This window comes from Gorilla gorilla, chromosome 9, assembly GCF_029281585.2.
Source record: "Gorilla gorilla gorilla isolate KB3781 chromosome 9, NHGRI_mGorGor1-v2.1_pri, whole genome shotgun sequence".
Taxonomy (NCBI): domain Eukaryota; kingdom Metazoa; phylum Chordata; class Mammalia; order Primates; family Hominidae; genus Gorilla; species Gorilla gorilla.
In genome coordinates, this window is record NC_073233.2 from 85167662 (window position 1) to 85192462 (window position 24801).

Here is a 24801-nt window from a genome sequence, read left to right on the forward strand (position 1 = left end):
TGCTTCACAGGCGTCATTTTGGTTTTTTGATTATGGAGCATCATTATTTTATATTCCACTAATTATATAGCTAGTCAATGTCTTCTACCACATGAACCTATATATTCCAGGTTTGTTTACAATAAAACCAACCTAAATATATCTAGGTATATCCTGCTAGAAATTTTTGCAGATAAGCAGCTGACAAATACCTTTAGTGTGTTTACCAGGAGGTCAGGTTATTAGCATGTTTACAAGGAGTTTGGGTTGATGCCATTGGCTTCTCTCTGGGCATCTGTAGGTAGAAGAGGAAGGGGTTCTACGCCTCGTGCTAATGCTTTTCTTCCTAAATTTATTCTGAGTACAATAAAATGAAACTCCAAGCCCCACAAAATCTCCCTTGCCAATAAAATCAGTCTCTCCTCACAAGTCTGATAAGCCTGGTCCTTCCTGGTTTGAAGACCTGAAGACTCAACCAAGGTAGTTAACTTCCAAGGGAATGCCAACTCTTAACAATCACCCTGCACTTTTCATTGCCTTCAGACTCTGTGAACTAGATCCCAGAATGCCTCAGAAGATGAAGGCTTAGAAAACAAGATTTTACTAACAAATATTGGCAAAAATCCTGTAGAATATGTGTGGGAATGAATTCTAAGGGTGCGAGACAAGGAAAAGAGAACATAATTTTAGACCAGACTAAATTTATTGATATGGGTGCACTTACCAGAGATTCTGGATTTAATATCCTAGAATTCAGGGATTAAGCAGTTCAAAGAGGTTCTGATTGTTTGGTTATCTGAAGCCTAGGCTCACTGGTAACCTATGCTCAATGAAATTGGGATGCCAGTAATTTCTTAGTATAATATAGAAGAAATAATAAAAGATTTATTAAGAAAAGGTGCTGGAACGGTATCACCTATGATCAGCTAACCTACTCCCTATATCGTGTTCTTTGGGAGGTCTCAGAAGACGCTGGTGAGGAAAGTGTCAGCATCCTTGAAAAGCACTGTGGTGGCCATCCTGTATGCCTGAAAAAAGGTGAGAGATGCTGCCACTCAAACAGTCTTCCTGATTTCAAAGGGGATGATGTGCTTCTGCTGTGGCAGAGGACAAGTAGCAGTACTTAACTGGCACAGGCAACATAAGCATAGTTTTTATAATAGACACTAACCTGGAATGGTAATCAGAATGTTTTCAGGGATTCTTGGTATTGGTTAATTTATCATGGTGTCCCAAATCCAAAATAGATGCTGGATATCAATGAGGCCTATTTGTTCAATTTTCAAATCTATATTCTTTCCCTAGAAAAATCTCATGGCTTCAAGCTCCGTCTATTCTAATAACTCTAAATTTGTATTTCCAGTTCATACTTCTCATTTGAGTAAGAGGATATTGATATGGCTTGGACCTGTGTTCCCTCCAAATCTCATGTTGAAATGTGACCACCAATACTGGAGGTGGGCATAGTGGGAGGTGTTTGGATCATGGGGACAGCTCCCTCATGAATGGCTTGGTGCTGTCCTTGCAGTAATGAGTGCGTTCTCATTCTGTGAGTTCACATGAGATCTGGTTGTTTAAAAGGGGCTGGCACCTCCTCCTTCTCTCTCTTGCTCCCTCTCTTGCTATGTGATATGCTGGCTCCCCACTTGCCTTCCACCGTGATTGTATGCTTCCTGAGGCCCTCACCAGGACCAGATGCCAGTGCTATGCTTCCTTTACAGCCTGCAGAACCATGAGACAAAATAGACCTCTTTTCTTTATAAATTACCCATTCTCAGGTATTCCTTTATTAGCAATGCAAATTGACTGATTTAAGACTTAAGGGGACCACTCAAGGGTTTGAAATGTTTCTGGATTTGGGGAAATACAAGAAATACAAGAAATGGTATCAACACAATGCCTGATGTTCTCACTCATATTTGGGAGGTAAAAAAGTTGATCTCATGGAAGTAGAGAATAGAATGATAGTTACCAAGGGCTGGGAAGGGTGGGTCAGAGTGGGAGAAATGAAGACGGGTTGGTTAATGAGAACATACCATTAGATAAAGAGTAAGTTCTAATGTTTGATAGTACAGTAAGGTGACTACAGTTAGCAATAATTTATAATATAAAATAGCTTCAAAATAGTTCAAAAAATAGTTTCAAAACAGCTAGAAGAGTTGAAATGTTCCTAACATGAAGAAATGATAAATGCTTGAGATGATGGATATCCTAAATTCCCTGATTTGAGCATTATGCATTGTAGGCATATATCAAAATTATCACATGGATCCCACAAATATGTCTAATTACTATGTATCAATTTTTAAAAACCATGCCCAAAAAAGTCTATAAAAAAGCAAGAGGCTGTCACTGGAGCTGCTCAAGCCCATGGGAGAACAAAACAAGGATGCTATATTGGAAATATGCCACATGCCTGCAGATGGTGGGGCAAAGCTGACTGTCCTCTGGGGACCAGATATAGACCCTGTGAAAGAAATCATGCTGGTGTTATTTTAAAGATATCCAAACCCAAGAGAGGGTAAAAAGGACTTCAGAAAAGAAATTTCAGGGGGCTACAGGAAGACAGGCATTGACTCCACCAAGAGAGTTATAGTCAAGGTTCTCAGTAGGATTTCTGAAAACACACATAGAAAACGTCCACGGGAAAAGAAGCAACTGTACGTTTACCTAGAAATGAACCCCTGATTCCCTTTCTCCCCTCTCCTTGTGAGACTGTGCTCGTTTCTCCATCTCCTCTTCCCCTGGACCCCACTCAGGTGGAAAAGAGGTAGAAGGACCACCATGCCCTCTCTGCCGCTATGGGCTTCAGGCTTGGATAAGGCCCAAATAGGGGAGGGGAAACATTTTAAGGTTAATGAAGTTGGAGCTTAGGTTATTACAGTGAACTGAAATTTTTAATCACTGAAATGAGAGTATTCTTGTGACTGAAAAGTACTGGGAAATTAATGGAATTTTTAAGATTTTACTGGAATGGGAAGAACAGGGCTACAGATTGAGTTTAATAGGAAGTAGTGAGAACAAATAAGAGTTTGGGTTCAGCTCGGGTTCAGCTCCCTCCATAAATCAGTTGCAACATTAGAAATTTAGTTATTTCAGTTAATATGGTGTAAGTAAATCTCTTCTCTCCAAGGAGAACAGTAACAGAGAGGGTAACCCCGTACACAAAACTGAGTACCAAGGAGCATGTTCAGGCCTGGTCTAAGGTTCAGTCCTGGTCTAAGGTTTCCTATGTGGACTCAGATGTCCTACCTTATGACACAAGTGCAGGTATAGTTCAATCCTTTCCCAAAGCAACAAAAATCCAAGTAACTGCAAAAGCAAAGAAGAAAAAGAGAGTTATTTTGAAATCACCAAGTTGCCACCCAAAGCACTGTTCCTATAGCTCCAAATTCCGTTCACAGTCTAGCAGTACACTCATTTCTTGCTATACCTGTACTTTATTTAGCCTCTGGTAGTTTTCCATGCTGTTTGCCTGGAAAAGCTCCCTCTCCCTATGCCACTGACTCTTCAAAGCCAGTTCAAATCTCACCTCCTATTTATAACTTTCACCCGCAACCTCAGGAAGAATTCTGTGTTATCTCCTCTAAGATTTCATAACAATTACCACACTGATACTCTTCCTGAGTTCCTGCCCATTTCTTTTCCCTGTGAGGAACCTTATTCCTGGTATTACTTGGACTCACTTGTAAGAGAAGAAAGGTCAGGAGGCAGCCCTTCCAAGGACTCTTGTTTCGGGGAACCAGGGCTGTTGTTACAACTGTCAACCACTGTTGTTAACACTGGTATAGATTCAACAAATCTTGGATTTTAATCTAAATCTAGCCAGTCACCAAGTCAGTGTAAAGACAGAAATTGAGAACTGGAGTCCTCAGATGCCTAGGATATTAATGATAATTTGATGTGTAAGGCACTTACCTCTTTATCAAAATAATTTCATGTGTATTTCATCTGTTCTTTACTTAACCCTATATTATACTATTTTATTAAATATTATCATTCTTATTTGAAAAAAAAATGAAACTGAGGTCAGAAGAGTTACATGCCTTGACCAAGGTTACATAGTACCTAAAGATAGAACTAGAAATAGAATCCAGGTCCCCCTCCTTTTTCACTATTGTTGCCATTGTATGTATCCAAAAAGAGGTAGGGTAGAGTAGAAAGTTTGTTAAAATATATTGCTTTATTGGACACCAGAATTCATTCCCACCTTAGAACGTAACTATACCATTTCATGTTTATTGTGCATAAAAGTGGTACAATTCAGTGGTCAGAGTTTGCCCTACAGCACATCCTTCATCTACATTTTCCCCATGTAAAAAAAAAAGTTTCTAATTGGTCTCTCTGCCTATAGCCACCCTCCAAACCACAACACCAAGAATAATTTTCCTAAAATAGAAAACTGATTTATATCAAATGTCTTAGCCTTTCTTTCCAGGCCTTCCAAAATCTCACAAACCTCTTTTCAGCCATGTTTTCCATTCTTTTTTTTTTTTTTTTTTTTTTTTTTTTTGAGACAGAGTCTCACTCTGTCGTCCAGGCTGGAGTGCAGTGTGGCTCGATCTCGGCTCACTGCAAGCTCCGCCTCCCAGGTTCACGCCATTCTCCTGCCTCAGCCTCCCGAGTAGCTGGGACTATGGGCGCCCGCCACCACGACTGGCTAATTTTTTTTTTATATTTTTAGTAGAGATGGGGTTTATCGTTTTTTATTGTGTCTATTTGATTCTTCTCTCTTTTCTTCTTTATTAGTCTTGCTAGCGGTCTATCAATTTTGTTGATCTTTTCAAAAAACCAGCTCCTGGATTCATTGATTTTTTGAAGGGTTTTTTGTGTCTCTATCTCCTTCAGTTCTGCTCTGATCTTAGTTATTTCTTGCCTTCTGCTAGCTTTTGAATGTGTTTGCTCTTGCTTCTCTAGTTCTTTTAATTGTGATGTTAGGGTGTCAATTTTAGATCTTTCCTGCTTTCTCTTGTGGGCATTTAGTGCTATAAATTTCCCTCTACACACTGCTTTAAATGTGTCCCAGAGATTCTGGTATGTTGTGTCTTTGTTCGCATTGGTTTCAAAGAACATCTTTATTTCTGCCTTCATTTCGTTATCTACTCAGTAGTCATTCAGGAGCAGGTTGTTCAGTTTCCATGCAGTTGAGCGGTTTTGAGTGAGTTTCTTAATCCTGAGTTCTAGTTTGATTGCACTGTGGTCTGACAGACAGTTTGTTATCATTTCTGTCCTTTTACATTTGCTGAGGAATGCTTTACTTCTAACCATGTTAGCCAGGATGGTCTCGATCTCCTGACCTTGTGATCCACCCGCCTCGGCCTCCCAAAGTGCTGGGATTACAGGCATGAGCCACGGCGCCTGGCCCCCCATTATTCTTCATTATGCCCTACATACTAACAGAACTGACCTTTCCCTCTCAGCAAGACATCCTATATTTTTCTGTCTTGCTTAGTCATGAAGCTCCCTCAGTCCACAATGTTCTTCCTCATTACCATATCTATATGTCCAAATCTAACATTCCTTTAAGATCCCACTACAGTGACAAGGAATAGTTATAACTTATATCTCACATCTACCTCTATGAAGTGCACTGCATGAAAACAGAAATTGCTTAGCTTTTATTGATCTTCGTATACTCAGCACTTCTCACAATGTTCTGCTCATATAATGATTAATAAGTTTTGTTGAAAGAAAAAGTTCGTGCAAATAGCAACATATTTGGGGGCTAGGTTCTTCTGTATCAGACAAGAATTCAATAGAGAAAGGAATGGTGAAATCAGAGAAAGTTATCTGCCCTATGTATAAATGGGCACTGCAAAACTCTGTCTAAAGTTATCCTCCCATTTCCAGACTTTTCTCTTACCTGGCATAAATTTCTCACACTAAGTGACACTACTATGTTAGGCAACAGAAGCAAGGTCACACTATTGCCAAAGGCTTTTGCTAAAATGTACTTTGCATCTGGGCTAGGTGACTAGCATTTGTACATTAGAACAAATTTAACAAGTAAGCAAATTTTTTTAAGACCCAGAAAGACTGATTTTCAGAAGATGGGACATGAGATGAGTAAAGATACTGCTGCTGTGAAGCTATGGGTATCTAAAACAACAATATTGAGGGAACCATAGGATAGGGTATGAAACAAGGAAATAGAAAAAGGATGTTGTTACACTTTCAAAGGGCCAAACTGGCAAGACACATCCTCTAACAGAACAGGCTTTCCTTCCACGTCCTATTCCTTGTGCCTAAAATTCAACTAGCTAATGTAAATCCCAACTCTACTAAGACAAGAGTGATCTTAGGTTCTGAGAGTCCCCAGTACCAACTGGATACTATACCACAGAGGAACACCTCATCAGGCTACTCAGGAAGGGAGTGGAAGAAATGAGAAGCATTACTCACCAACAGCAATGAAGAGTAGGCAGTCAGGATCCCAGCTAAACTCAGAATAAAAATAGACCAGAAAAACCAGTATCCTGTTCCTAGAAAAGTGACCCTAAAAAAAAATGTGTTTCAGTTCTTAAAATAATGCAGAAATCAGTAGCATCTGTGTCAAGGATGGGGACAAAACCAGACTAGATAAGGCATAAGCAAATGTAGGGAGATAAAAAGAAGCAGTGTGTGAACAGCAGCTTTTGCGGATAATAATATGAGGAGTTTTAAAGTTGTGTTCTGTAGGCAATTGGGGATGTTCATGGGGTCTGTAAACGCAGTAGGATCTTAAGTTATTTAGAATACATATTTAAAAATTATGTCCTCTTTTAAAAAATAACATAATACAGAAATCTGGGAATACCAGAAGAGAAACAATACATCCCATAAGTTTACTGCCTGAACAAAACTAATACTTTACACTTTGGCAGGCTCCTTGTCCACATGCATATGTATTTTTGGACATAATTGCAATCACAGCCACCATATTAAAAAAAAAGCCCCAATTTTTCTGTTCCTAATGTAGCATATGAGAGAAAATTGTTAATGATTTGTTAGGAGAAACAATGTTATACTTGATCTAGGTATTACACGAAGAAATTTGAATCTTCATCTCAAGAAAACAGAAATTTCCTCCTCTCGTACAAAACCTGGAGAAATTAAATTTTTTAAGAATTAAACTATAGGTTAGTGAACATATAACTACACTAGTAAGAATTATAAAGGAAATTCTCTTGGACAAGGGCTGTGAGACAAACTAGGAAGAAACAAACAGGCAAAGAGCCTTAACTAGCAAAAGGTATCCCAGATCAAGACTGGGAAGAGTGCTCTGTAGAAGATGAGCTCACAATCAGGAATCAGAAAATACGTAAGGGATGTCAACAAATGAACCCTATGAGCCAACAAATAGAAAAACTTGGACCCAAAAAAACATAATTAATAGAATCAGAAAAGAGCCACAAAATAAATATATTTAAGATCTTCCATGATGTAAAGGAATGATTCACATCCATGAAACAAGAATAGGATGTTTTAACTCAAGCACAGGTGGTTATTAAAACAAACAGAGATCTTGAAAAAAAATTTTCGAAATTAAAAAAAACCATGAAATCTGGCCTTAATAGCACTCTAGATGTAGTCAAAGAACTAATCAGTTTAACCAAATTGTGATATTGACTTTGCTTTCCAAGTAACAAAGAAAACTTAGTGTTTGTCATTTCATGGTACTCCTCTTTCTTCTAATCATTTTACTGGTCACATTGATATTTTATTTTAATCCCTTTCAACCTAAAAGGTTTTTCTTTTGGATATCAGATCACATGTAAATATTACTATTAGTTTGCTTTACTTCAAAGCCCTCTCACCAAACTCAAGTGAAGTTCCCACCCCCCAGCTATGGATTACAGGCAAAAGAAGAACTGTGATTTGGCTTTTTCTCTCTCTCCCTCTACTTCTTCCCATCCGGGTAAGTAACTGTACTTACTGTTGGTGATGGTAGTGGTGTGAAAAAAGGGAGTGAAAAGAGCGAGAAGGAGTTTGCTTATGTGACTGCCTGAACATCAGTGGGAACTGAAAAAGGAAGTCTCCTTTCTTGGCCGTCACTTCTTTAAGCTGAGAATATACAATGCTGATGACTATGCAGTAGGCCTACTCTACATGAATGTGTCCAATTTAGGCTTCTTCTGACTTAGTATTTTTAAGCAGTTTTCTCTCCGCTCTGGACCATTGTGTTACATCCCTCTAGCAGCATAATCACACCTCCATTTTGGATGTAGGCCTACTCACTCAACCAAGACAGCTTTATTGGGGCAGCCTAGTCAATGCAACCTACTCATGTAAAATCCATATTTTCTGTTATCATTATAACAATGTTTAAAGAAACCTTCAAGGACCCCTTCCCTGCTTTCTCACAGCTGTAAGATGCAGCTTTCTTGCACCTTTCCCCAATACATATTGCAATGTTTTATATCAGCATCACCAACTGTCAGCTGACAGTAACTCTAGATGAGAAAAAAAGATACCATCGATGGTGGAGGCCCTAGGAACCCTCGCATAGTGAGAAATGGAGAAACAACACACACAGAGGGGAAAAAAGAGAGTTACAGTTACCCTACCAAAAAATTCTGCTCTTTCTAGCTAAGGGGAACGACTAGAAAAGCTAGACAAAATGTTTTGAAAAATCTAAATGAAAGCATCAGACATCTACCAGACAGTGAAGAACTATGAAGCCAAGATCTAAATAAGGAAGGAAATCCAGTGATAGTGTAGCATGTGGGGTAATTTTTCTCTAGAAGGATTGGCTGAGGTACAGGAAGCTCTTGTAAACTTCACAGGGCTACAGGGGAGAAGGTAATCTCGTAAACACAACACACTTTGATTTGGAACCTTACAGGGTTACATTCTAGGAGTAAGCACAAACTTTTCCAGTTTGTGACTTGTGGGGGAATGAATCCTAGCTTTGAAGCATCTAAATGTGTGAACAGGCATTATTAGTCTGCTCCCCCTAGGTACTGGCTTGATGGCGTACACAGCTTAGGCCTCTCCCTGACAGTCATCTTCTACGGCACACGTAGGGGTTATTTTTTATACAGGGAAAAAAAGATTCTAGATGAAAGATCAGAGGTGCATGATAAAATGAAGAGCAATAAAAAAAGTAAATATGTAGGTAAATCTAAAAGAATATTAACTATACAAAACAACAATAATGTCGTATGTGGTTGGAAAAGTATGTAGGATTAAAATATATGATGAGAATGGCTTATAACTCAGAAGTTATAAGTGTCTGAAGAAGTTATAAGTATATGAAGTTAAGGTGTTTCAAGATCCTTGTATTACCCAGGAAAAGGTTAAAATACTAATATAAGACTTCGGTAAGTCAAGATTACATGTTGTAATTTCCAGGGTAGGTACGAAAAAGACAGCAAGAGTGAGTAGGAGAGAAAATATGGGTATTCCTTCCAATTTAATAGAGGGGAAAAATGAAGTAATAAAAAATACTTAATATAAAATAAGGCAAGAAAAGAGGAAAAAAGAACACAGGGCTGGGTGCGGTAGCTCACACCTGCAATCCCAGCAATTTGGGAGGTCGAGCGGGCAGATCACTTGAGCTCAGGAGTTTGAGACCAGCCTGGGCAACATGGCAAAACCCCGTCTCCACAAAAAAATACAAAAATTAGCTAGGTGTGGTGGTTTGTGTCTGTAGTCCTAGCTACTTGGGAGGCTGAAGTGGGAGGATCGGTCAAGCTTGGGAGGCAGAGGCTGCAATGAGCCAAGCTTGGGAGGCAGAGGCTGCAATGAGCCAAGATCATCATATCACTGCACTCCAGCCTGGGAAACAGAGTGAGACCCTGCCTCAAAAAAAAACAACAACAACAACAACAAAAAAACACAGAACTGATAGGACAGTAGCATTAGGAAGAATATGGATGTAAGCTCAAATAAAATATATTAGTGATATATTAGTACAGAGCTATTTTTTATTTGGAACATAAAGACAAATATTGCCAAACTGGATTTGAGAAACCCAACCATATGCTATTTATAAGAGAAACTTCCAAAACATGAGCTACAGAAAGGTTAAAAAAATAAAGGATGGAAAAGATAAACCATGCAAAGCTAGTATAGCTATATTAGTTATTATACAAAATAGTCTTCAAGTTAAAAACATATGAAGAAAATGAAAGACTATGCTGCAACTTTGCACTAAGACTGAAGACTTCATTGGTACTGAGACTTGTGCCTGATTTACAACACTACATCCTGGCAGACGAAGATCACAAATGGGGGATGGCTGCAAGGATGATCACGGAAGCTAGCCAGTAAGCATCTCAGTCTTGGGAACAATGGTTAGGGTTCCAAGCCATGCCTGTGGTCAGTGCAAAAGCCTGTTGTGAGGGATATTTCTGTAAAATGCCTGGAAGAGCAATTCCAAAAAGTAGCTAGGGACCAGTGCTTGACTGAGGCACTGTCTAATGAAAGTAATATGACCAGAGTGACCAGTGTCATTTTGGTGACCAGAGTTTCTTCTTACCACCACCACGCTATTTTTGCTGTCTGGTGGTATGCCCCAGAACTTTGATACCACTCAAGGGATGGGGAGAGAGGCAGAAAGATTTGGATATTAGACTTTGCATAAACCTTGTCAACAATGGATCTCAGAGCTGGTATTTTAAAATTTATAAATATAAATAAATGAATTATACCATAGCATTTATATTTTAAATTGAAATACAATTCCTGTGGAATAATTCAGAACTGGCCCATAAATGAAACTAATGATGAACCAGTGAGAGGGCTAACTGAAAACCCCCAATGAATAAGTAGGCAAAGGAAAATAAATTTTAAAAGAAAAGAAATTAGTTAAATAAACTTGTTCTGAAACTAAATGATTCAAATTAAAACAAAAAATTTCATCAAGAAAAAAATTATGCAATATTACAATATTTAATGCTGTCATATACCTCTGTTTTAAATAGAAATTGCTATAACCTTTTGAGAAAGTACTTTGGCAACAGACATAATGAATTTTTTTTTTTTTTTTTTGAGTCAGGGTCTGGCTCTGTCACCCAGGCTGGAATGCAGTGGCACGATCTCGGCTCACAGCAACCTCTGCCTCCCAGGCCCAAGGGATCCTCCCACCTCAGCCTTCTAAGTAGCTGGGACTACAAGCACACATCACCATGCCTGGCTAATTTTGGGGCATAATGAATTTTAACAACGTTTATTCTTCTTGACTCAATAATGCCACTTATGGGAATCTATTCTAGGAATATTAGTCAGAATACAAAGATTTATCTGCATTACTAGTTTATAAAAACAAGAAAATTGGACACACATATAATGCCTAACAATTAAAAATGGCTAAGTGTATTACAGCATCTGTCATGAAATATTTTTAAACCATTTTAAATGATGTTCATTAGGAGTTTAAAAATTTTGTTAAAATGTTTATTATTTTAAGTGAAAAGAGAAAGCAAAATTATGTATACAATATGAGCATAATATAAAAATAAACATAGAAAAAAATAACAAGTGATTATCTCTCAAGAGTGAGACTAGGCAGATACTATATTTTCTAACTTTTTGCATTTTACACATAAAATAACAAACCGTGTTTTACTTCTACCAAGAAAACAACAACTGTATTCCATTTTTAAAAGCCCTATATCTGAACAGATCCTTCTCCCCCAAATACCAAATAATAAGATTTGCAGGAAGGTTAGAAGACATCAAGCCAGAAAAGGGCTGGGAACATTCCAGAGTAGGGGTTTAGCCATGAAAGGGTACTGGAAAGGGATACCTGTCACTGTGTTCAGAATCCTAGGAAGCCTCCTAAGAACAGCAGGGAGAGGAAGAGGGTATAGGAGCAGCAGAGAAGGCAGGGTTCAGGGATAGAGATCATGAAGACCAACTAGTGTCAGCATCAGTAACTCAAAGAGACTAAAGAAAAGATACCAGGGAATCATTATCTGAGTAGAAGGACTGTGGATATTGGAAGCACGAAACAGTAAATCTGGCTTTAGTCAAAGTATGAGACTGAGCACAGTGGAAGAAAGTACAATAGGTTAGGGTGCTAAGCATCCTACCCCTGCCCCAGAGGCAGGCCCCTCACCCAAAAGCTGTGGAAAGCCCAGTTTTGTCCTCCTTCCCTACTATATCACCAGATCTTTTCAGCCTGAGGTAGAATCCAGGTGGCTATCAGACCAAAACACCCTTACACAAATGAAACTACAAAAAGTGAAACTCACCAGTCAAAGTTAAAGTATTCATTGGATGTTTCTATCCACAGGAACAGCAACATCAGAGACAAGACAAATGAAATTACCAGGCACGGGCAAAATAACTGCTCTTTCTGGGAAAAGAAAAAAGAAATCTAACTTAGCTCCATTTATCCTTGTTACCTCAGCAGTTTCTGTATACACTTGCCAAAGGTCAGCATAGTTGCACTGCCATGCATTACCCTCCTGAGGCTGGAGTGATCACTCTCTTCTTTTTACCCCTACCAAATCCTTTATATGCCTATTTACAACCTTTCTTACACTTAACTGGAATTATGCATTTATGTTTTATCTGATGCTACACTGTTTCTTCTTTGAGGAAAAGGAACGTCTCTGTATTACCAATACATAGCATTGTTTCTTGAATGCAGCTGGCTCTCAACAATCATCTGTTGAATTCATCTGCCTCTCCAGCTATCAAATGTTTTGTTCAGTAATTAATTTATTGATTCATTCATCATTAATTGGTTCATTTAGTCATCAATCTACCCCATTGGAGAAGAAAGGGGGAATCAGAGTTAAAGAATAATTTTTTTTAAGTAGCTATTTTGTTCTAGTAAAATGCTAGGGAATTTCACAAGCTACTTTCATTTGATTTATTTCTCATTAGAGCCATATGAGTTGGGCATCAACCTCATTTTTGCAGAAGAAAGCTCAGAGAGGTAAAGTAATTGATTCAAGATCACGCAGCTAAGAAGTGGCAGGGGCAGGACTAGAACCCAGATCTGTGTAAGCTCAAAGCCAAAATGGAGGTTATCATTATGGAGAAGGTACTGCTTTCTCTGAAGGCAAAGAAGTCTCCCTGTGTTAGTTTTGTCCTTTTCAATACGTCCTCCAATCAAATAATCATTCCAAAACACAGCTCAGACTACTTCATCAGCTTAAAGTCTTTGGGGATTCTTTATTCCCAACATGGCAGAAGTCAAATTCTTAAAACCACACAACATTGGACCCATCTCCCTCTCTGGCTTCTTTTCCCCTCACTTCTTCACATTCATATCCTCTCCTTCATCTAAAATAAACCTTGTATCAGTCTCCAAACTCACTATGCCCTTTGACTACTCCTCCAGTACCAATTCTTCCACCATCCCCAATTCTCTACCTATCCAATTCTTAATCACCCACCACCTTCTAAAAGGTGGCCCTCCCCTTGGTATGTGCCTGTGTACATGCACATACAGTTACAGCACTTCTCTCACTATATTGAGATTGTGTGTGTACTTATCTTTCCCCACAGTAGACTGAATTCCTTGAGAGCAGGAACCATGCCTGAAGCACTTGTATTATCCCCAGTGACTAGCATAGAGGCCGAATATCTGGGCAGGAAAGATACAGTGGGGACAGAAGAACATTCCTTCCTCCTGCAGGGAAACCTCCCATTTCCTACCCCTTTCCTTGTGTTCCCCACCTCAGGTATAAGAAATTAATGACCCAATTGGTCTGATTCTGGGACCCTAGCTGGACCATGTTTACAAATAAGTAAAGGTACATGATTTTGCTCTTCTGTTCTCATTTCAGTGTGCTGATCATTTAATCACTTATACCATGTAGCTCACCAAAGGGTTCCAACATATGGCTTACCAATAGAGGCCCTAAAAAAGGCTAGTCCACGTGCCACCACTCAGCCTTACTAGAGTTCTTCCTCAGGGAAAATAACCACTAGCTTGACCAATAATAAAGAAGCACCTTGTTTCTCACTTGCTGTTTTTTTCTCCTGAGAAGAGAAATTCACAGAGGAGAGCAAATTACAATTCAGGCATCCCTGTAATCCCTAACCAAAATTATCTAATTGCACCCAAACATCACTTTTTCTTCAAGATTCACTGAATGAATAAATGCAAAAGTGAATTAATGAATAAACATAAAAGAGGTAGTAAGGAAAAGTAAAGAATAAAAGTGAAAAATGAAGTGAAGGAAAGAAAATGAAGAAAGCAAGTACATGTTTCAGTAAGTTTAACATTGGTGCAATACTTTTATGGAGGAAATGGAGCCCTAGCATCCCCAGTCCTGGAGACCGTAAAGAGCCCTCATGGGGCCAGCGGTCAGCCTATGCTCCCCACATCTGAGAAAATGTGGTCCAGCTCCTTATCAGTCTGTACCCAAGTGCAGCAACAAAATCCAACTTTAGTTTTTTCCCATTGTCTGAATTTCCAGAGGCAACTATAGCAGCCAGTAAGGAAGGTGACAAAGCATTGGTGGTTGAAGATGCGTGGAATCCATGGATTAAGCTTTTTTGGTTTTTCTGTCTTATTCCTCTTGTGCTCAATCCTGTTGACCTTCTTAAACATGATTCACCCTTTAGCTGGAAAGACAAATAAAATAATCAGGATCTAGTGTAGCTCCCCTTAATGTACCTTATCCCACCATTCTACAGAAAATTTTATCAAAGACAGATGGATTTTTAAAAAACTGTTTATAATCAAAGGTAATATACTGGATTTGGGGCAGAAGAATAGAGTTTCTTCCTACCTTTCCCTCCCACTAACTTGTTGAATGTTTACTGTGATCACTGCATCACTCTAGGTTTAGTTTTCTCACCTCTAAAGTGGGACAATATTCCCTGTCCTCACCAACTAATAAATGCTGAAAGAATCAAATTAGATAATATATGCAAATGTGCTTCTCAAATTGCAATATGCTGTTGAAATAACTTGAGACGTTAAAGGCACGGGTGAGGTACATGAAAATACCATCCTTGACTAATAAGTGACTCAGACACACAGCTGGCTGCTCCTTCCCTTTCTCTCCTCTCCCATATGGAATCAGTTAGGGTTAGCTTCAATTATGAATGATGGAATCTTCAAAACAACAATGGCTGAAATGTGACAAGTTTATTTTTCCTTTGCCAACAAAAAATATTTCAGAGATAGAACAAAATATGTAGCATGTGGCTTCACAATGGCACTAAGAACACAGGCACCCACCACAACCTGCACCTGTGTACATCATCAAGGAGCCTGAGGACAGGCCAACATCACCTGGCACTACTACCACCACCAATGCCTACCCACACATGCCAGCTGGGGACCTATAGACTGACCCACCCATCCTATTGCTGTCACTGCTAGCACCAGTGCATGTTACCTGGGAGACCAAAGATTGGCCCCCTAACACTACTGCCATCGCTGATACCACACATGCTGCCCAGGGCTCCAGGGTCCCACCCACCTGCCCTGCACACTGCTAACACTGCCAGTACCCAAGCAAGCCACCTAGAGACCTAAAAATTGGCCCACCTCGACCTGCTAACACCAGTGCCTGTGTACACTGGCCAGGGGTCCAAGGACAGGAACAATCGGCCTGCCACCACCACCACTGGGGTCTGAGGATTGGCCTGCCTGATTTCCCCATTCCCAGCAAAGTCTCACTGCAGCCTGTGCTAACAACCACAGCCTAAACCACTGACAAAACCATAGACACCACTGATATTGATTACAGCCAAAGAAATCCCAGGGAGACTATACTACTGCATGAACCCAGAATAAAAACTAAAGTGCCCCACCCAACCAACTCTATAGATACATCTACAAGAAAAAAAAATCTTCCCCTATGAAAGCCAACCCAAAAAATTAGAAAAAGCAACTGTTACAGCAGATGTGCAGATATCAACATAAGGACACAAAAAACATGAAAAAGCAAGGAAACATGACAACTTCGAAGTAATATAATAATTATCCAGCAAGAGATTCCAATGTAAAAGAAATGTGTGAAATGCCTACAAATAATTTAAAATAACAATATTAAATATACTCAATGAGATACAAGAGAACACAGATAAATAATACAAAGAAATCAGAAAAACAATTCAAAATCCGAATGAGATAATTCAATAAGGAGATATTAGTTCAGAACCTGAAGACAAGTCATTTGAAATAACCCAGTAAGGTGAAAGAAACAGAAGGAGGGGAGGGGAGGGGAGGGAAGCGGGAGAGAGAAAGAAAGAGAAGGAAAAGTGGAAGGAAGGAAGCCTGGCTGGGCACTGTGGCTCACACCCAGCACTTTGGGAGGCCAAGGTGGATGGATCATTTGAGGTCAAGAGTTCGAGACCAGCTTGGCCAACATGATGAAAACTCGTCTCTACTAAAAAATACAAAAAGTAGCTGGGCTTGGTAGTGCACATCTGTAATCCCAAGTACTTGGGAGGCTGAGGCAGGAGAATCACTTGAACCTGGAAGGCGGAGGTTGCAGTGAGCCAAGATCGCACCACTGCACTCCAGCCTAGGTGACAGAGCAAGACTCCATCTCAAAAAAGAGGGGAGGGGAGGGGAAAAGGAGGGAGGACGGAAAGAGACAGAGAGAGAAAGAGAGAGAGAAGGCAGGCCGGCCGGCCATGGTGGCTTATGCCTGTAATCCCAGCACTCTGGGAGGCCGAGGCAGGGGGCGGGGGGAATCATTTAAGGTCAGGAGTTCGAGACCAGCCTGGCCAACATGACGAAACCCCGTCTCTACTAAAAATACAAAAAATTAGCCATGCATGGTAGTGCACATCTATAATCACAGTTACTTGCGAGGCTGAGGCAGAAGAATTGTTTGAACCTGGAAGGCGGAGGTTGCAGTGAGCTGAGATTGCACCACTGCACTCCAGCCTGGGTGACAGAGCAAGACTCCATCTCAAAAAAGAAAGAAGGTAGGCAGGCAGGGAAGGAAGGAGGGAGGGAGCGAGGGAGGGGAGGGAAAGAGAGAGAGAGAAGGAGGGAGGGAAGGAAGGGAGGGAGGGAGGGGAAGGAAAGGAGGGAGGGAGGAGGGAGGAAAAAGAATAAAGAAACCCTACATGACATTTTTGAAAACAATAAAGTGACCAAATACTCGAATTTTGGATATTCCAGAAGAAGAGGTGGGGAAAAGCATCAAAAACCTATTTAATAAAATAATCACCGAAAACTTCCCAAGTCTTACAAGGGGTTCAGACATCCAGATAGTGGAAGCTCAAAGATCCCCAAATAGATTCAACCCAAAAAGGTCTTCTCCAAGGCACTTTATAGTCAAACTGCCAAAAGCCAAAGACAGAGAATTCCAAAAACAGCAAGAGAAAAGCATCAAGTGACACATAAGAGAAACCAGTCAGACTAATAGTGGATTTCTCAGTAGAAATCTTACACGATAGGAGAGGATGGCCTGAAAGAAAACAAAGACCAAATGGACCTAACAGATATATACAAAACATTTTATCCAACAATTACAGAATACACATTCTTCCCATCGGCACATAAAACATTCTCCAGGATAGACTACATGTTAGGTCACAAAACAAGTCTAAACAAATTTGTAAAAATCTAAATCACATTAAGTATCTTTTCTGACCGCAATGGAAAAAAAGTAGAAATCAATAACAAGAGAAATTTTTGAAACCGTAAAAATACATGGAAATTATTTTAACAACATGGTCCTGATTGACCATTGGTCAATGAAGAAATTAAGAAGAAAAAAAATTATTGAAACAAATGAAATGAAAAAACACATACTAAAACCTATGTGATACAGCAAGAGGAATGCTGAGAGGGAAGCTTATACCAATAAACATTTACATCAAAAGTAGAAAGATTTCAAATAAATAATTATGCACCTCAAGGAACTGGAAAACCAAGAACAAACCAAAGCCCTTCTATTTCTCAACAGAAGACATACAAATAGCCAACAGGTATATGAAAAAATGTTCAATATCACTAATAATTAGGGAAATGCAAATCAACACCACAGTGAGATATTATCTTACCCCTGTTAGAAGGGCTATTATCAAAAAGACAAAAAATAAAGAAGCTGGCAAAGATAGAGGGCACTCTTACACACTGTTGGTGGGAACATAAATTAGTACAGCCCATAAAAAACAATATGGAGATTTCTCAAAAAACTAAAATATTGTAGTAACCATATGATCCAGCAATTCCACCACTTGGTAGTTATCCAAAGAAGGAATCAGTATATCGAAAGGATACCTGCATCCCTATGTTTATTGCAGGACTACGCACAATTGCAAAGATAGAGAACCACCCTAAGTGTCCATCAATGGACAAACAGATAAAGAAAATGAGCTTATATATGCAATGCAATACTCTTCGGCCATAAAAAGAAAATGAAATTCTGTCATTCGCAGGAGTATGGATGGTACTGGTGGTCATTATGTTCAGTGAAATAAGTCAGGCACAAAAAGACAAATATTGTGTGTTCTCACTCATGTGGGAGCTTAAAAAGTTGATCTCATGGAGGTAATGAGTAGAATGATAATTACCAGAGGCTGGGAAGGACGTGGGGTTGCAGGGGGATGAAGAAAGGTAGGTTAATAAGTACAAACATACAGTTAGAGAGAAGGAATAAGTTCTAGTGTTTGATAGCATAGTAGGGTGACTACAGGTAACAATATACTCTGTATTTTAAAATAGCTAGAAGATTTGAAATGTCCCTAGTACAAAGAAATGATAAATTTTCAAAGCGATAGATATCCTATATACCCTGATTTTACCATTACACATTCTATGCATGTATCAAAATATCACATGTATACAATAAATAAGTACAAACATTATGTACTGATAAAAATTTTTAGAAACTCTAATGTTTCCTTTTGTTTCTTCCATCAGCATAGACATTTACATATTTGAGAGTTAATATATAATTATTCATACTTGCTAGGAGCAGTGGCTCATGCCTGTAATCCCAGCACTTTGTGGGGCCAAGGCGGGCGGATCAACTGAGGTCGGGAGTTTGAGACCAGCCTGACCAACATGGAGAAACCCCGTCTCTACTAAAAATACAAAATTAGCTGGGCATGGTGGCGCATGCCTGTAATCCCAGCTCCTCGGGAGGCTGAGGCAGAAGAATTGCTTGAACCCAGGAGGTGGAGGTTGTGGTGAGCCAAGATGGCACCATTGCACTCCAGCCTGGGCAACAAGAGTGAAAGTCTCAAAAAAAAATTATTATTATTATTATTCATACTTGATGTGTTTTTGGTATCTGATTATACACATTTTCAATTTTATTAATTAATCTTCAAAATGACAAAAAAAACCCTCAAGTAACATAAATCAAAATTCATTGACCTTCCAACGAGAAATAGACAAATCCAAAATTATAGTCAGAGATTTCAATACCCCTTTCTCAATAATAGTAAGCAGGATAGAGTAGACTTGAAAAACACTAGAATTGGGAAACAGAATTGAAAATACTAGAATTAAATGAGAAATTAATGAGCGTTGGAAAACTCCTAAATATTTTAAATAGCAACTTCTAAGTAACTCTGAGTTAAAAAATTCAAAAGGGAAATTAAAACCTTTTGAACTGAATAGAAATGAAAACACAATATAGAAACATTTGTAAGGTATAGTTAAAGCAATACTTAGATTGATATTTATAATGCTAAATGCCCATACTAGAAAAGAACAAAGATCTCAAAATCAATAACCTCAATTTCCATCTTTAGACAATCAGTAAAAGTGGAGCAAATTAAACACAAAGTTAACAGAAGATTAGGAATAATAACAATGGATAATTAAATAGAAAAAATAGGAAAAAAAAATCAATGAAATCAAAAGTTGGTTCTTTGAGAAGACCAACAAAACTAATAAATTTCCGACCAGGATCATTAAGGAGATTAAACATGAGAGAAATCACAAATTATCAATATCAGGAATAAGAGGGAACTATCACCACAGACCCTAGAGACATCAAAAGAGTAGCAATAAAGAATTTGGTACAACTTCATTCCCATAAATTCTATAGATACATGAAATGGGCAAATTCCTTGAAAGACAAAAACTACTGAAGCTCACTCAAGAAGGAATAGAAAACTTGAATAGCCCTTTATCTATCAAGTAAATTGAATTTTACTTAAATTAAAAAGTAAAAAGCCTTGTTAAAAAGACTTGTTAAACAAGACTTCCCATCAAGAAAAAGGAAAAAAAAAAAAAAAAAAAAAACGGGTTCACTGGTGATTTCTACCAAACATCTACGGAAGAAATAATACTAATTCTATAGAAACTCTTACATTAGAAGAGAATGGAAGACTTTCCAAATCATTTCATATGACCAATATCCTGACACCAAAACCAGACAAAGATATCCTGAAAAAAGTACAAACCAATATCCCTTACGAATCCAAATGCAAAAATTCTTAACATACATCAATACATACTGACCAAGTGTAGTTTTCCTAAGGACTGCAAAGATTATTCAACATTCAAAAATCAATCAACTTGGGGCCAGGCATGGTCACTCACTTCTGTAATCCTACAACTTTGGGAGGCTGAGGCAGGCAGACTGCTTGAGCCCAAAAGTTCAAGACCAGCATGGGCAACATGGCCAAATCCTGTCTCCACAAAAAAATACAAAAATTAGCTGGGTGTGGTGGCACATCCCTGTAGTCCCAGCTTCTCACGAGGCTGAGGCAGGAGGATTGCTTGAGCCTGGAGATGGAGGTTACAGTGAGCCAAGATCACACCACTGCACTCCAGCCTGGGCAACAGAGTGAGACCTTGTCTCAAAAAAAAAAAAAAAAAAAAAAATCAATAAACTTAACCATACTATCAAACTAAAGACAAACTATATGGCCATCTAAATAGATACATAAAATACTTCTGAGCAAATTCTAACTCCATTCCTGACAAAAACCCTCAACACACTAGGAATAGAATGGCAAATATTATGCCTTTATATGGAGAATATATTAAAAGCCAATAGCTAACTTCAAACTTAATAGTGAAAGATTGATTGCTTTCTAAAGACTAAATGATTTTTTTCTAAGATCAGAAACAAAGCAAGGATGTCTGTTATCACCAATCCTGTTCAACATTGTACTGGCAGTCCTAGCCAGTGCAATAAGGCTAGAAAAAGAAATAAAAGGCATAAAGACTAGAAACTCTATTTGCAGACAACAATATTATCTATGTAGAAAATCTCCAAAATTCTACAAAAAACTTGGAATTAATAAGTGAGTTTGGCAAGGTAGAACTAGATGCAAAAATCAAAAATTTTTATAGACTAGAAATGAACAAATAGAAGGTAAAAATTTTAAATCACTATTTACATCACGAAACAGCAAAACATGAATGGGAAAACTGGTGAAATCTGAATAATATCTGAAGTTTAGTTACCAGTAATGTACTAACGTTATCTTAGTTTTAACGAATGAACCACAGTAAAAGGATAATGCTGGGGGAAACTGAAACTGGGTAAGAGTATACAAGAACTGTCTGTACTATCTTTGTAACTTTTCTGTAAATCTAAAATTATTCCAAGATGAAACATTTATTTAAAAATTAAATTTAAATGATGATTTACAATAGTAACAAACACATACTTAGGTATAAATCTAACAAAATATGTGCAGGATCTGCATGCTGAAAACTGTAAGATACTTGATGAAAGAAATCAAAGAAGACTCAAGTAAAGACTCATAACAATACTGACTCTTCTAATCTAAGTACCACTTTCTTGGATTAGAAGACTCAATATTGTTATAATCTCAATTCTCCCCAAACAGATCTACAGGTTCAACATGATTCCAATCAAAATCTCTGAGGACTTTTTTTGTAGAAATCAATAAGCTGATTCTAAGATTTATAAGGAAAGGCAAAGGAAATAGACTAGCCAAAACAATTTTGAAAAAAAATGTATTTTGACTCAAACTATCTGAGTTCAAGACTTAATATAAAGCTACAGTTACCAAGACAGCGTGGAATCAGCAAAAAGACAGACATAGAGATCAATGAAACAGAATATGGGTTCCAGAAAAAGGCCCATATATATATGGTCTATTCATGTTTGACAGAAGTATGAAGGATGGAGAAAGGACAGGTTTTTTGACAAATGGTTCTGGAACAACTGGATATTCACCTAAAATGAACCTCAATCTACAACTTTCCTTTTTTTTTTTTTTTTTTTTTTTTTGAGATAGAGTCTCCCTCTGTCACCCAGGTTGGAGTGCAGTGGAAGGCGATCTCAGCTCACTACAACCTCTGCCTCCCAGGAGCAATTCTCTTGCCTCAGCCTCTTGAGTAGCTGGGACTACAGGCGCATGCCAACACGTCCAGCTAATTTTGTTGTTGTTGTTGTATTTTTAGTAGAGATGGGGTTTCACTGTGTTAGCCAAGCTGGTCTGGATCTCCTGACCTCAAAGGATCTGCCCGCCTCAGCCTCCCAAAGTGCTGGGATTACAGGCATGAGCCACCACACCCAGCCCACAACTTTGCATTCTTTGTAAAAATTAAATGGATCACAGACTTAAATATAAATCTAAAGCTGGCCAGGTGTGGCAGGTCATGCCTGTAATCCCAGCACTTTGGGAGGCTGAGGCTAGAGGATCACTTGAGCCCAGGAGTTTGAGACCAGCCTGGGCAACATAGGGGGAGCCCATCTCTACAGAAAATACAAAAATTAGCCAGATGTGGTGGCGCACACCTGTAGTCCCAGCTACTCAGGAGGCTGAGGCAAGAGGATCACTTGAGCTGGGGAGGTTGAGGCTGCAGCAAGCCATGATGGGGCCACTATACTCCATTCTGGGTGACAGAATGAGACCTTGTCTCTAAATGAATAAATAAAACCTAAAGCTATAAAACTTACAGAAGAAAACATAGACGAAATCTGTGTCCCTGCTTTAGGCAAAGATTTGTTAGGTATAACATCAAAAGCATAATCCATAATAGAAAAAACATATAAGTTGTACTTCATCAATATTAATAACTTCTAGTCTTCAAAAGACATTCCTAAGAAGTAAAAAGGCAGGCCACAGATTGGGAGAAAAACTGCCCTATATTTTGATGGTACTTACATAATTATATGCATTTGTCAAAACTTGCAGAATTATACACTAAATAAGGGTGAATTTTAGTGTATGCAAATTTTATCTTAATTAGAAAGTTCTTGGCCAGGCACGGTGGCTCACGCCTGTAATCCCAGCACTTTGGGAGGCCGAGGCGGGCAGATCACGAGGCCAGGAGATTGAGACCATCCCGACTAAAACGGTGAAACCCCGTCTCTACTAAAAATACAAAAAATTAGCCAGGCATGGTGGCGGGCGCCTATAGTCCCAGCTACTCAGGAGGCTGAGGCAGGAGAATGGCGTGAACCCGGGAGGTGGAGCTTGCAGTGAGCAGAGATCGCGCCACCGCACTCCAGCCTGCGGGACAGAGCAAGACTCTGTCTCAAAAAAAAAAAAAAAGAAAAAAGAAATTTCTTATAAGTATATGAATTGATGTATGGATTATTTTTTTTAATTAATTTTTTTTTTTTTTTTAGACTGAGTTTCACTCTTGCTGCTCAAGCTGGAGTGGAATGGCGTGCTCTCGGCTCACTGCAACCTCCACCTCCCGGGTTCAAGCAATTCTCTTACCTCAGCCTCCTGAGTAGCTGGCATTATAAGCACGCACCACTATGCCCGGATAATTTTTTGTATTTTTAGTAGAAACAGGGTTTCACCAAGTTAGCCAGGCCGGTCTTGAACTCCTGACCTCAAGTAACTGCCCGCCTTGGCCTCCCAAAGTGCTGGGATTACAGGTGTGAGCTACTGCGCCCGGCCAGATGTATAGATCTTGATTGGAACCTGTGAAAAGACTTTTTGGAGGAAATTGGTAGAAATTTGGTTATTAACTGATTTACATTCAGTTGGTTTAGTAAATTATTAATTTTAGGTGTGAAAATGATGATATGGTTGTGTAAAAAAAAATTCCTTTTTTGGCCGGGTGTGGTGGCTCATGCCTGTAGTCCTAGCACTTTGGGAGGCTGAGGCGGGCAGATCACAAGGTCAGGAGTTCGAGACCAGCCTGGCCAATACGGTGAAACTCCGTCTCTACTAAAGATACAAAAATTAGCCAGGCATGGTGGTGTGCGCCTGTAGTACCAGCTATTCGGGAGGCTGAGGCAGAAGAATCGCTTGAACCCAGGAGACGGAGGTTGCAGTGAGCCAAGATGGCGCCACTGCACTCCAGCCTGGGGGACAGAGCGAGACTTCCTCAAAAAAAAAAAAAAAAAAAAAAAATTCCTTTAGAGTTTCACACAAAGTATTTACAGGTAAAATGTATGGTGTCTGCAATTCACTTTCAAATACTTCCTCTAAAAGAAGATAAAGCAAATATTGGAAGATGTTAACAATTATAAATATATGGGGTTATATTTTCCTGTATATTTTAAATAGTTCATAATTTAAAAAGTAGATGCTCTGGGCGGGGTGCAGTGGCTCACGCCTGTAATCCCAGCACTTTGGGAGGCTGAGGTGGGCGGATCACGAGGTTAGGAGATCAAGACCACGGTAAAACCCTATCTCTACTAAAAAATACAAAAAAATTAGCCAGGCGCGGTGGCTGGTGCCTGTAGTCCCAGCTACTCGGGAGGCTGAGGCAGGAGAATGGCGTGAACCCGGGAGGCGGAGCTTGCAGTGAGCCGAGATCCCGCCACTGCACTCCAGCCTGGACGACAGAGCGAGACTCCGTCTCAGGAAAAAAAAAAAAAAAAAAAAAAAAAAAGTAGATGCTCTGGAGCTCCTTGCCCTAGGTTTCATATCCCAGCTTTGCCATATTTAGCTGTGCAACTTTAGGCAAGTTATGTAAGTATTCTGTACCTCAGTTTTCTCATCTTTAAATGTAGATGATAATGGTACATATCCATATAGTTTGTGGGGATTATTGAG

The 24801-nt window shown here is 39.1% G+C and overlaps 1 protein-coding gene across 2 annotated transcripts in view; it reads right to left on the reverse strand.

Moving 5' to 3' along the window:
* Positions 1-24801, reverse strand: part of GDPD4 (glycerophosphodiester phosphodiesterase domain containing 4) — an 85114-nt gene that overhangs the window by 56319 nt on the left and 3994 nt on the right. For both annotated transcript variants that reach the window (XM_063693402.1, XM_063693403.1), the window contains exons 2-5: positions 14288-14490; positions 12159-12262; positions 6382-6475; positions 3232-3291 (exon numbers count right to left, since the gene is read on the reverse strand). In XM_063693402.1, coding sequence (XP_063549472.1) covers positions 3232-3291; positions 6382-6475; positions 12159-12262; positions 14288-14476 — 447 coding nt within the window. In that variant the 5' untranslated portion in view covers positions 14477-14490. The remainder of the gene's footprint in view (positions 1-3231; positions 3292-6381; positions 6476-12158; positions 12263-14287; positions 14491-24801) is intronic.